At 40.0% G+C, this 13,466-nt stretch overlaps 1 protein-coding gene across 3 annotated transcripts in view; it reads right to left on the minus strand.

Moving 5' to 3' along the window:
* The window catches only part of CNTNAP2 (contactin associated protein 2), a 624,497-nt gene that overhangs the window by 269,846 nt on the left and 341,185 nt on the right, over positions 1 to 13,466 (minus strand). For all 3 annotated transcript variants that reach the window (XM_072329823.1, XM_072329822.1, XM_072329821.1), the window contains one exon: positions 8,031 to 8,180. In XM_072329823.1, the coding sequence (XP_072185924.1) occupies positions 8,031 to 8,180 (150 nt within the window). The remainder of the gene's footprint in view (positions 1 to 8,030; positions 8,181 to 13,466) is intronic.

A 13,466-nucleotide genomic window follows, 5' to 3' on the forward strand; every position in this document is an offset into this window, starting at 1 on the left:
TTTTTATGCTGATCTTATCTCAACATGTCCAGATGGTGCAAACTTTGAACAGTTTTTTTTTTTTTTTTTTTTCCTCCAGGCTACTAAATCTACACTGGAAGTACAGTTTAAAAGTTTAGGGTCCTGTGATCATTGCATCCCAGACTTCCTTTAATCTTGACTTCTTTAACCTGCATTGTGAGCAACAGATCCAGTACCACTTCTCCTCTGGCTGGACCATCTGATTACTAAGAAGCCATCCTTGATACACTCCAAAAGTCTCCAAGAATCCTTACAACTTTCTGTGTCACTTTTCTAGCAGATATCTCAGTGGTTGAAGCCCTTCAGCAGGATGGGAGCACTCTAGAACAACGCTTCTGATAGCTGAAACAAGAAGGATTTGTCAAGAAGCTCCCTTTGATCAGGTGGTCCATAGCAAACACTGACCACAAAGTTTCCTTTGATGGCTCACTCTTTAATTTTAACAGAACGTTTGTGTCTGTTTCTCAGACGTAACTGTGTAAAACTGAACTGTTTCTTTACATAGAGAGTACTTTCTTGCCTGACTTTTCTGAACAGTTTGTAGCCATAGATTTTGGTGCTCCAGTGATGTGATTCTTCCCACCAAGTTCCAGCAATACCGATTAGATCAATGTTTTTTAGTTGTACTGTGGTTTCCCACTCCTCCTGTTTGCTTCCCATACTGCATTGGTGCAAAGATACTTAATCTAGGAAGGAGCTAAGGTTCTGCATTGTGGTAATAGGCAAGCTGTTTGGTGCATGGCTGTGTGGTGTGCATCAGGGAGTGTTTGTTTCATCGTGTTTTTAGAGAACACTCAAATTACTTGGAGACAATTCAAGGTTATTTCCCTGTTGCTTTCTAATGTATTATCCCCCAGCTCCTCTCTATCATTCCAATCTCCATCTACTTCCTTTAACTAAATCTAGTTTTAAGCTGTGCTTACAAGTGCAGTCATCTCATTACCCAGCACACCCTTGCCCCAGTTGGTCAAGCAAGCTCTGTTAGATTTTATCTGTTGTTTTTCTGGTGAAAAAATTTAGTACTGCATTACCAAAACACTGTCTACCCCAGATTAAACTCAGAGTAGTCATACTTTGCCCTTAAACTGGGCACGGAAAGCTCACACTGGAGACTTGTGCATAAAAATAAACAAACACAAGGATTTAAACATTGTTGCAGCCTTGTTGTCCAACTTTACTTATTTATGCGGACAAAACAGCGTTAAGCCACTGATTGTGAGAGTCCATAAGGCTCTTTCTTTGGAAAGATATGATTTCTTAAAATCTACTTCATAATTGACAAAGCCATCAATAATAAGCATTCTTTTTGGAGTCCTAGATGTACAGTTTTACATGACAGGATGTGTGTTCTTCACTGGAAGGTATTAACAACATCTTTGGACTGTAGGTATGCAAAAAATTTAATTGACTGCCTGAAGACTGCTTATATAGTAAAGGCAAAAGATTGTAATTATAAATTCTGTTGGTACTCCAGTCAGCTTGCATGTGAGTCAGTGTCTACAACGAGCACTGAGAATTATTCTCATCTTATCATAGTATCATAGTATCATAGTATCATAGTATCGTGTGAGTTGGAAGGGACCTTAGAGATCATCGAGTCCAACTCCCGAGCCCTCTAGTGTTGCAGAGCGGCAGTTTTACCCCTTGCGCCACAGGGGGGATTCGAACCCGGGCCCTCTGGTGTTGCAAGCGGCGGTTCAACCAGAAACAAGTCCCTTACCCAAATAACTATATTTTTGCTCTATGTATCTTTCACTTTCACAAATATCATACGTGCATGTTATGGAACATATCCTGATATTTTCCTCCTATTATGATTTTCTGACACATTAAACTAGATTTCCAAAGATATTCAAGCTCATAATTATATAGAAAGGTAAATTTTCTGAGAGATGCATGTCAGTTATCTGTTGCCAGCATCAATGAATCATAGAATATCTTGAGTTGGAAGGGGCCTGTATAGGCAGATAGGCAACTTTTTGCTTGGTGTTATTTATAATAATAGTTGTTTATTTATGCCCTTAAAAATCTGAAATACAATCAAAAATTTGGTTAATTTGGTTCTAGATTAGAGTAAGAAAAAGGAGAATCTGACATAGGTTCTATCATTTTAAAGAGGCAAATCAGTGTTATGGTTTTGTAATTTGGTTCGTGTTGCTATTCCACATTAGAACATCATGTGGGATAATGGGAGTTAAGGAAACATGTTTTTTTCTTTTTTTCTTCTTTTCTGTGGACTGCCTTAAATGGGCATGGGAGAAAGGGGAGGACAGGGTCACCCGGCTCCCTGTGAGGAGGCAGAGTGGTTGGAACTTCCTACCTCCCACAGCCTGCCAGTGAGATTTGGTCTTGTTTTTCTCCTCATTGAAACTTTCTCATTGTTGTTTAGTGTCATGGGGTCATTGGGTTCATTAAACTGCTGCTCATTCTCAGATCTTTTTTTTTTTTTTTTTTTTTTTTTTTTTTTTTTTTTTTTTTTTTTTTTCCCTCGTAGACCCATTTGCAATCTCCCTTCCCTTCCCCTCTCTCAGAGCACATGTGGCTGGGCCACACGGCGCCACACCGTGCTGTTAGAGAGAGGAGGTACTTTGTTCTTTCTCTCCCCGGGTTTGTTCCTGCTGTCACAAGTGAGCTCTAGAGAGAACTCCCTGACAATCAGATAACTCTACAAATATGGAAAATCCAATAGCAAGAAGATCATCACTTTCCAAAACATGAAAAGGTCAAATATGTGGCTTATCAGTGATAGTAATTTAGCTGTTTTGGTTGGTTTTTGTTTGTGTGTGTGTGTAGGTATGTTGGATATGCTGAACTGTGGCTATGGACAATAAGCCCATTTTGTGCATCTGAAGACAGAGCCCTGCTATTCTTAGAAAACAGGTTAAATCATAGATGCGCTATTGCATTATTAATATTTGCTATTATTTAGGAGTGTGATTATTTTCAAATGCTGGGAAAGAATATGTACTTACTGTTCACATCAAAATTCAACTTGGATAGACATATTTGTGATTTCTAATGCCATGATGATGGTAAATATATATATAATGTAATTGAGGGTACAAATAGTGGAATTGTGAAAAACAAAAAACAACAACTACAGCAAAAAGGTTACAGAAGAACATTGAGTTAAATTATTGAATGTGATCTGCTCTAGCCAGAGCAGTTAAATGCCGACAAGAGATCGCACCCTCCACCACTGCCTATCCCCCCACTGCCGCTTGTGAAAGTAAACAAATAGTTACTTCCGAATGGGGACAAAAGCAAAACATTAGAAGTGCACGTGCCCCTAGTTTAGTGTTAATTACTACCCCTGCTGGGACCAGTATTACAGACAAAGTAAGCAATAATTTGGGTGTGGGTAGTAGAAACCCCAGGTAGGGATAAGAACGCAGCACCAATTGCATTCAGAGTAACGCAGAGAGCTCAGCTGATTCAAATAAAACAGAAAGCCCTCAAATTTGAAGACATGGATCACCTGATAGCTACCAAAACAAAAGATTCCACGCATAGGTTATCAGGTCATCCACGATTTGAGAATTTGCGTTCTGCTCCCTCTGCTCCGCATCCATGATTTGGCTATCCGCCATTCGCTCTTCTGTGTTCTCCACTTGCTCCTTGGTCATACACGAACCCATGGTCTCTCAACACTCACTCCTAGCTGCCTCAGTTTTGGCGGGTCTTGCCAATGGTCTTTATAGTATCTGCTCACACCCATGCCAGGTGTGCAAGCTAGACGTCCCGTGATCATGTTAAGAGGGTCTGTCTGGCAGGAATAGTTACAATCTTTTGGTTTTCTCCCTCCTGGTCTGCAGAATTGTTTGCACCTCTGAAGGTCGCTTGCTAGTCCAAGCAAGAATGTCTTCATTTTCTCCCAGTAATATACACATTTTGGGAACTAGGGTAGGGGACTTGGACAGATTTGTTGATGGAGCTTGAAAATTGTATGGAGGGGAACTGCAGTTGGGGGAGTTAGGAACTGTGGCAGCTATACTGGAGCGGGACCTGAAGTTCCCAGGGTGAGTTTTGCCCCAGTGGGCTGAATGCAATGTGCACATGGCAGCATAAAGATATTTGTTTTCTGATAGGCAGGGGTGCATCTCGCTTTGTATTGCATCAAGAATTACTACCAATTGATGGTTTTTGTAACAATAGTAGGTCAGCAAGAAAAAGCTTACTAATTAAATAAATAAATAAATAAATGGGGGGGGGGGGGGGGGGGGGGGAGCTAAGGGTAAAGCAAGTAACAATAGGAATAAGTAAATATAGCTGTAAATAACTTTCTGTTAGTAGTTCATATTGTAGAGAAATCAAATATAGTGGTTTATGAGCAGGTGTTTCATCTGGGCTCTGTATCATGCACTGGCCACGCAGGTATAGAGCACAGGTGAAAAAACCCTGCACAGGAGAGAGTCTGTGATGGGTGAGAAAGGCATAGTGCATTTTGAAGCAGGGGACGCCTTGCGGGCACTGCCTATCGCATCCACTGCTGTTGTATTCCTTCTCTCTCCTTTTGGTGGTTTGCCACCTTATAGTTATCAATAAGTAATAATACATTAGCTTAGAAATTTCCATTTATAGAATTGTCTAAAATGAATGCTTTAATGAATGTGTATATGTCAACTCAAAAAAATTATGACCCTACATGTAACTTTATGTTTAGTGCATTATCAATCAAGGTTTTGATTGAGTGGTGATGGTTACATTAACATTTAACTCCCCTGCAGCTCAGCGATGCTGGGCCACTACCATCGCGGTCCTCGATGTGCTGCGACACATCAAGACAGACAATGGCTCATGCTTCATCTGGTGATCTACTCAAGAATGGCTCAAGTGTTGGGAAATATCTCACTTGATCGTTGAGAGGGCCAACCGTCTCCTGAAGGACGTGTCCTTGGGGAGGGGGAGGGTCACAAAGGTAGGATCCCGGTAGCCCAGCAGGCGGAAGTATCGGTGCAGCATTTTGAGTAAGTGCACCCCAATACAGAAACACTGGCAACCGAGAATCATTGACAACATATGATGGAAAGAGTGTTTAATGAGAAAATGGAGTTCCAGCAGATACATGAGAAGCTTTGAGTAGAAGGATGAACTGTATAATATAACCAAAGATGCCTTGGACATACTGATTAGAACACCACTAACACTGTTGGACATTGCACCACTTACTTGTATACCTCACTTTATTGGTGCTCATATTGTAACGAGGCATGGTTTTGTTAAGCATGGGGAGGGGGAGATGTTGTGTACAGAGACAGGCCCTCCCCTGCTCGGTCATGCATATGTAGATGGGGTCATGTATATGTAGAAGGGGCCATGCATATGTATAAGAGGTGTAAATGAAATAGGAAACCTATATAAGGGACTCACACAATCTAATAAACACCATTTTACCACTCACCATATTGGTGTAAGGATCAGTGAGTAACTTGGCCACGGGGCCGTCAAAAGCACATTACCGAAGGACGTGATTCTTAAGGTTACCTGATTAAGGTAACAACTACCAAAGTAGGACTTTTAATACAAGTGTCTCTTAAAATAAAAACAAGCTGAGGAAAAGTCAGAATAGATTTAGGAACAAGTCCTTATGAAAGCTGTGGTTTCAACATGTCAGTCAGTTCTGGTTTCTGCAAAAAGCCAAATGAAAATGTTAACCAAAGGAAGCTATTAGACAAGAAGGTTGACTATTTTCAGTGTCTGAACAACCAATTGTTGTTAACCCCAGTGTCTACCATATGTTCAGCTTGTCATCAGTCTTTCCATTTGCATGGACAAAGAGAAAGGGAGAACTCTGAATCATGGACATGTTTCTACTTGTGCCAAAATTTCTAATGCAAAAAGAAACATACAGCTGTCCTGGTTTTCTGAATTATTAATCACAGTATCACAGTATCGTGCGAGCTGGAAGGGACCTTAGAGATCATCGAGTCCAACTCCCGGGATTCGAGCCTTCTGTGTAGCAAAGCGGCACTTCTACCACTTGTGCCACAGGGGGGATTCGAACCTGGGCCTCCGGTGTTGCAAGCAGAACTTTTTACCACTGCGCCACACAGGGCACACATCAAAATCCTATGAATAAAACTGATGATTTTTTCAGACATCACTGTGAATTTATCTGTGTAAAAGTCAATTTTAATATTTGTGATTTGTTTGGTGCATTTATTCATTACATTTAGCATGGTGATCTTCTCCCTGACCACTCAATCCATTACAAATTCTGATAAATTATATCCTTTATTATAAAACTAATACTATGGAATATTGCCAGTGAAAAGTTTTGACAAGAAAGAATGAAAATGGTAGTTTTAAATGAAAACAATTATTGTCTGCTGAATTCACATTTATATCTGTGGTATTTCTCTTGTGGAGAAAACTGTGGTACTTTTCTCAGAAAGAAGTACATGTAGTCTGCCTTATTACTTTAAGGTAATACTCATGTTACTATACTTATTTTCTCTTTAAATTCTCTGTCATGCACTTGTAACTGTATTGTACAGCAGTGCTGAAACTCTAAACTATTGTTCAGCCAAGACAGCAACACTGTGTATACTTTGTATTTGATATTTTAATACCAGGAAACTGAAATATATAATATTTTAATACCAGGAAAATGAAATATAACTAAGAATACTTAATTTGAGGTAACTGAAAAGGAAAGCTTGGAGAACATGATATCTGCAGACAAGAATGAAATAGGAAAATTTAAATCAGAAGTGAATATGCGTTCAAAGACTTATAGAAATGCTGATTTTGCAGCTTGAGAAATCATAATATAAAATCCTTTGAATTCAAGACATAGACTCTTCTGTAGCCACATGTGCATTTGCAGGGGAAAAAAACAAAACAAAACAAAAAACAGGGTGTGCCTCTGGTGGCGCAGTGGTATAAGGTGCTGCTTGCATCACCAGAGGCCAGGGGTTCGAATCCCCCCTATGGCGCAAGTGGAAGAAATGCTGCTCTGCTACACAGAAGGGCTTGAATCCTGGGAGTTGGACTCGATGATCTCTAAGGTCCCTTCCAACTCGCACGATACTGTGATACTGTGAACAACAACAAAACACACACAAAAAACCCCAACAACTGACACATTATCTATCCCAACTTACTCCTAGTGAAACTAATAAAAACACTTCATTTGATGACAGTAAGGTTTTGTTTGAAGTTCCTACCTGTCTCACTTTGAGACATATTCTAACCATAATCAGCAATAACTATTCCTTCCTTCCTTCCTTCCTTCCTTCCTTCCTTCCTTCCTTCCTTCCTTCCTTCCTTCCTTCCTTCCTCCCTTCCTCCCTTCCTCCCTTCCTCCCTTCCTCCCTTCCTCCCTCCCTCCCTCCCTCTCTTCCGCCTTCCCTCCCTTCCTCCCTCGCTTCCTCCCTCCCTTCCTCCCTCCCTTCCTCCCTCCCTTCCTCCCTTCCTTCCTTCCTCCCTTCCTTCCTTCCTTCCTTCCTTCCTGAACAAGGTAAGTAGATTTTTAGAAGTAAAGTTAAGTTTAGCATTTGTGACTGTGAGCAAGTCACCAAAGAGCTTATCAGACTCTTTGATAGACCTTATCACTGTGAAACCCTGGAAGACCAGAGTGTGAGACAAAGAACAAGCAGTGTCTGTTTGTGCCCAACTGTAGACAGGAAGTTCTTTTGATGTGCATTATTAATCATGTTACTTTTAAGAAACCTTTCTTCCTTTATCACTGTTGTTTGGGAGAAGCTAGGGCCAATTAACTGATTAGTGGAACTATTAGGAGGACAGGGTTTTCTTGTTTGAAGTGAATGGTATATAAGATGTATGTTGAACACAGTAAGGAGAACTATTCTGATGCTACAAGAAACTAAGAGAGCTCTCTAACTCGGCTGAGTGCTGATAAGCATTCTACTATACTTTTTTTACAAACAGCACTCAGTCATTTCAGAAGATCCAAATATTAAGTGACTGAACTGCAGTCTGAGTTCCATCTCACACAGATCAAGAGAACATCATTTGAAGCAGATGTGTATTATTATTATTTTTACCTCCAAATAAATATTTCTCTCCAGTTCCAACTTGCAGGGGGCTGTTTGTTCGAACAGCTGAAGCTTCATCTCTGTCAATGGTGAGAACTGCAAAATTTTCTTTAGCTAGGAATCGAACTTCATGCCACTGCCCATCATTGAGACCAGAGCCTAGAAAGAACAGAAGACATTGAAACATTTTATATTGTGCAATATTTATTATTTGTAAGTGGATAGTGTGCCTCTTCCAATCTCTTTATGCGAAGTCTATTTCAGAAATGAAATAATTTCAGTGTGAAAACCAAGCAGTATTATTAAACTAGCTATTAAAATAAAAATGGCATTATCAGGATAAATGCAAATCCTGAAACTACTGAACTGACCATTCTGACAAGTATAAGTGTTTTTAAATATACGTTATTTCTTACCTTACCCACCATAAAGCCATATTCTACATTTCTCTGAGAAATATTTTAATAATTTCTGTGATCAAGCTCAAAAGGAAAATACACTGATTAATAAATTTAGTTCTAGTCCACAGGTCCACACATGCTAGTGGCTGCTGTGGCCATATTATACTTTTGCCTTTATCTAAAGCTATGTATTTGCAAGAAAAAGGAAAGAAAAAAAAAAAAAAAAAAAAAAAAGAGGAGTGAGGAAAACTTTTGTGGAAGATGAATACGCAGACAGTCTTGTAAGTGAGATGTGAGTTCAGTCAGAGGAAGATGAAGGCATTATCACAAATCCATTGTAAATCCATCAAATGTCTACCAAAAATCTGAACCTTAAAGGATCACTATGCTACCTATACTGACAGTATATGTATGTATCTATGTACCAGCAATGAAGTACATGGATCTGTTCATTCATTCATTTCTTTTTCTTTTCAAACAAACAACAAACTATAGACAACAAAAAGCAAGCAAGCAAGCAAACAAACAACAACTGAAGTACTTTCAGTTGTCTCTAGGAGCTAGTAGAAAGCTTAGCATGTTAAGTTGGCATTTTCAAACAGTGAAAGATAAAAGAGTTTGTTCTGGTCATTTTTTTTTGGAGGTAGCTTACACGGTATGAACAAGTAAATGTCAAACATTCTCATAAAAGAAAATATTTTAATGACATCAGTAATTGTTTACTGCTTTATGTTTCACTTTGTGACTAATTTTTATCAGAGAATCCACCTTCCTCCATTAGGAACTGTGAGAGGTAGAAAAGAAGAAAAATTAGCTCTCTTTTCTTGAAAAAGAAAAATCTAATTATTAAAGAAAAGAAGAAAACAGACTTTTGCCATCTGTAATATGACTGTGACACAATGGAAAGTGCAACAATGACAGGAGAGCAGAAAGACCCCAGGCTGCAGCAAATGAGAATACACTTAGACACAATAGCAGTGGGTGCATAAAGAAGAAAAAGCTGTTTTCCTTCAGAAAACCTCAGGTAAGCAGGGGCCTCCAGAGGGATACCCTTGCCTCCAGTACCAACTCTTAAATGAGGTCTGGGAAGGGGTAGATCCTGGCTCCATCCCTTCTGGTCACTCAGGTGTATTGCATGCACTTGAGTTCCTGTATGGGAGATTGGTAATCACAGCCTGAACCTCTGATTAATCAGCTGAGGCAAGTATGGGGTCAGCTGTGGGAGCACAGGTGAGAGTGATGTAGCTGTGCTCCCGGGAGGGGTGGAGCTTGACTCCATCCCCTCTGAGACCTCATTTAAGGGCTGACTCCCACTGGAGCAGTATCTCTTGGAGATCGCTCACCAGGGAGGACTGCCTCAGCTGCTTCAGTCAAGGCACCACCATTGGTGAGTTTTTCCTTTACTTATTCACTTATATACCTTCTGTACATTTTGTTTCCATCTGTACATTTAAAACCAATACAGTTCCCTTACGTTGGCCTTCCCTTCCTGTGAGGTGTTCAAGCACTAGTTCAACCATTTCCACTACAGCAGCCAAATAAGAGCCCGTATGTCTGCTCCTGTCAGGATAGATGTTGTAACCCTGTCTGAATTTGAAGGCAACTGTATAGCTTCCAGACCTCTGGCAATGCAGAATGCATGAGCCTTTCACTGGCAGGCTGGGGTAGCAGTCAGAACAGCTGTGGGAGGTGTGAGCACATTGACAATCTTCCCTGCCTTCTGGCCAGGCTACAGAATGAAATATATAGATTAAAAAGTGTAATTTGGAACTGTTGTTGTTGTTTGTTTGTTTATGTTTTTGTTGTTGGTATTCCACATCAGAACATCACGTAAAACAGTGGGAGTTAAAGAGTTAATGTTCTGGTTCTGTGGATTGCCTTTTTTGGGCATTTTGACTTCTCAGAGGGAGGGGAAGAGCAGCATTCCCGGAGGACCTGATGCACAGAGGAAGAAAGTTAGAGCTCCTGGCAGGACGCCAGCACTCTCCCTCTTGCTGACTGGTGCTCTCTTGGTTTGCCATGAAGAAAAGCATGTACTTCCTCTGCAACCTACTAGCATAAGACCTCAATTTTGGACACTCTTTTCTCTCTCTCAAAACTGCTTCATCTCTTGCATCAAGTTGAGGAAAAATATTGCAAGGCTGGAGGGAAGAACACAAAGGAAAGGAGTGGATGAAAGCAAGTATGCACTTGAAGCTGCAAATGAAAACCCTCCTTGTTTTCTTCACCCTACCAGGTGCTTCTCAATAACAGGAATGTGGCCCTGGATGTGGAAGGCCCACTCAGACTAGACAAACTAACAAAAACAAATTGCAAGCAGCTGTCCACCAGCATTAAGACTACATCTTTGAAGAAAAAGAGACAACTATTTGTTATAGATGATTTCTTCCTACTGGGAACTGAACATTCAATATGTGAGCAAACTCTGTTCTTAGAGAAGTCTGCTGTCTTCCTGAGGCTCAGGTGGAGGATGTGACCAGGAAATCACTTAGCCTGGTGCAGCCATCAGACTACAAACTGTTACTGCTTTTCCATATAGGGAAAGATGATGCAGCTACATGTGGGACAAGGGCTATCAAAAGGGCCTTGGAATGATGACTAAGGGAACTGAATGCACACATCATCTTCTCTGTCTCCTGTATTGGATGAGGACACGGAAACAAAATGAAGGATCTTATATTTAAATACCTGGCATTGAGAATGGTGCCATTACCAGAATTATTTATTTATTTATTTATTTATTTATTTATTTATTTTGACAACATGGCACTGGGTTTGTGGGCAATGGATGGGGCTTGCCTTTTTGAAAGGGGTAGAAATGTCCATGATGAGATGTGGGATGGCATAGCTACACAGAGGAACAGGGTGATAGCAGGGGCCTTAAAGACTCCGTGCCTTAAGAGGTGTGGCTATCAACAGCTACAAGGTGGTCTGAAGGGACATGTGAGGAAGGAGGGCAGCAAGGTGTTGCTATCTACATCAGGAAGGGAATAGAATGTGAAGAGCTGTCTCTAAAGGACAGTCTTGAGCAAGTTGAAAGCCTATGGGTGACAGAGACTGAGGCAGCAAAGGGAGCCCTGTGATCAATGTCTACCACAGGCCCTCACAGCCCAGAAGTCAAACTGTATCCTGGGCTGCATCAAAAGAAGCATAGCAAACAGGTAGAGGGAAGTGATCTTGCCTCTACTGTGTGCTGGTGAGGCCTCACCTGGAGTACTGCATTCAGATGTGGAGGAGCCATCTGTACAGGAGAGATATAGACCTGTTGGAGGACATAAAGAGGAGGGCCACAAAAATGATGGAACACCTCTCCTAGGAGGACAAGCTGAGAGAGCTGGAGCTCTTCAGCCTGGAGAAGAGAAGGCTGCAAGGTTATCTGATAGTGGCCTTCCCTCTAAGGGAAATCTATAGGAAGGAAGGAGAAAAACTCTTTATCAGAGTCTGTAGTGATAGAACAAGGGGAAATGATTTCAAGTTTAAAGAGGGTAGATTTAGGTTAAATATAAGGAAAAAGTTTTTTGCAGTGTAGGTAGTGAGATACTGGAACAGGTTGCCTGGTGATGTGGTAGGTGATCCGTCCCTGGAGACTTTGAAGGCAAGGCTGGATCAGGCCCTGGGCACCTGATCTAGCTCTTGATGTCCTTGTTCATTTCAGGGGAGTTGGACTAGGTGACCTTCAAGGGTCACCTAACTCTAAGGATTCTATGATTCAGTGCTTCTATGATTTTATCCCTTGTGGTGACCACAATCCTTATTTAAAATATTATCCTTTGACCATTAATTTCTAATGATTATTTCAACATAATTGATGTAAAAAATAAAATAAAGCAGCATACTAACATCACCTCTCACGCTGCAAAAAGGTGTACAGAGTATCTACTTGAATATATTTTTCTATATACATACATAAGGGATGGATACCTATGTCATTGAAGACAAATGCCAGGTGTCTTCAGAACACAACAGAAAGGCTGCAAGTCAATAGATACAGTTATTTTCTCTTTTTCTTTCTTCAACTTTTATGAAAAAAATATTCATGCAAACTTATATTTCTTAGTGTCAGAAAATTTCATCTCACTCCCCCCTACGAACTCATCTTGATAGGAATTTGAATTGTACTTCTATAGTCATTCTTCATTGTATTCTGTCTGTTGCATTCTATTAAACAGTCATATGCATAGTTAGTAATTATCAAACCCACTGTCAATAAATCATGAAAACATTATCTTTGTATGTTTACTGAAGTTAACCTTGTGAAGCGTAATATAATCTGTCTCTAGCATTTTATGAAAATAAATCACTGACCTACATAGTTCATAAGCAGAATTGTAATAAATTGTTGAGTTCACTGCTGCTAAAGCTCTCATAACACTGCCAGTTAGACTTGGTTGAGCATAACTTTTTCATTGTAACAGGAATGTATGATTGCTACTGAAAACCAGTGCTTTTTGCTTGGAGACCTTGGAGGAGCTGTCATACCAAAATGTGTATTCTCATTCAGAGCATCAGTAAGTTCATTTAGATATTCGGAAATCTGCTAGCAAACAACCCACTTCCCAAAGCAAAAACAAGCAAACAGACTTTACACATCTGAGTCCTTTATATAAAACATTTGTGCATATCAGAAAAACTATTAAGGCTGTTTACTTTGCTGTCATCCTTGAAATGCCAGCATGGCAAGAAATGCATGTAACTTCTTAAGTTTTACAACTGTCGTTTGTTGCAGTGACAAATAAGGAAAAACAAACAAATGCCAACACACAGGCTAAAATGAGCCTAATTTTTAATATAACTACCATACAAAAGGAATCTGAATGTCAAATTATTAATTATGTTGAGGTCCCACTGTGTTTTTAAAAATTTTCCCAAATGTCCTCATAAAATGCACAATGATAACATTGATACTAATAAAATAAAATTAAAAAAAATAATAAAAAAGTGATGATAAACACATTTGTGTTCTGAACTGTTGAAAACCTGAACAGTACTTTCTTTCTTAAACAGATGATTATAGAAGGTATTGCATATTCAAAAACACACCTGT

Source organism: Excalfactoria chinensis, chromosome 2, assembly GCF_039878825.1.
Source record: "Excalfactoria chinensis isolate bCotChi1 chromosome 2, bCotChi1.hap2, whole genome shotgun sequence".
Lineage (NCBI taxonomy): Eukaryota > Metazoa > Chordata > Aves > Galliformes > Phasianidae > Excalfactoria > Excalfactoria chinensis.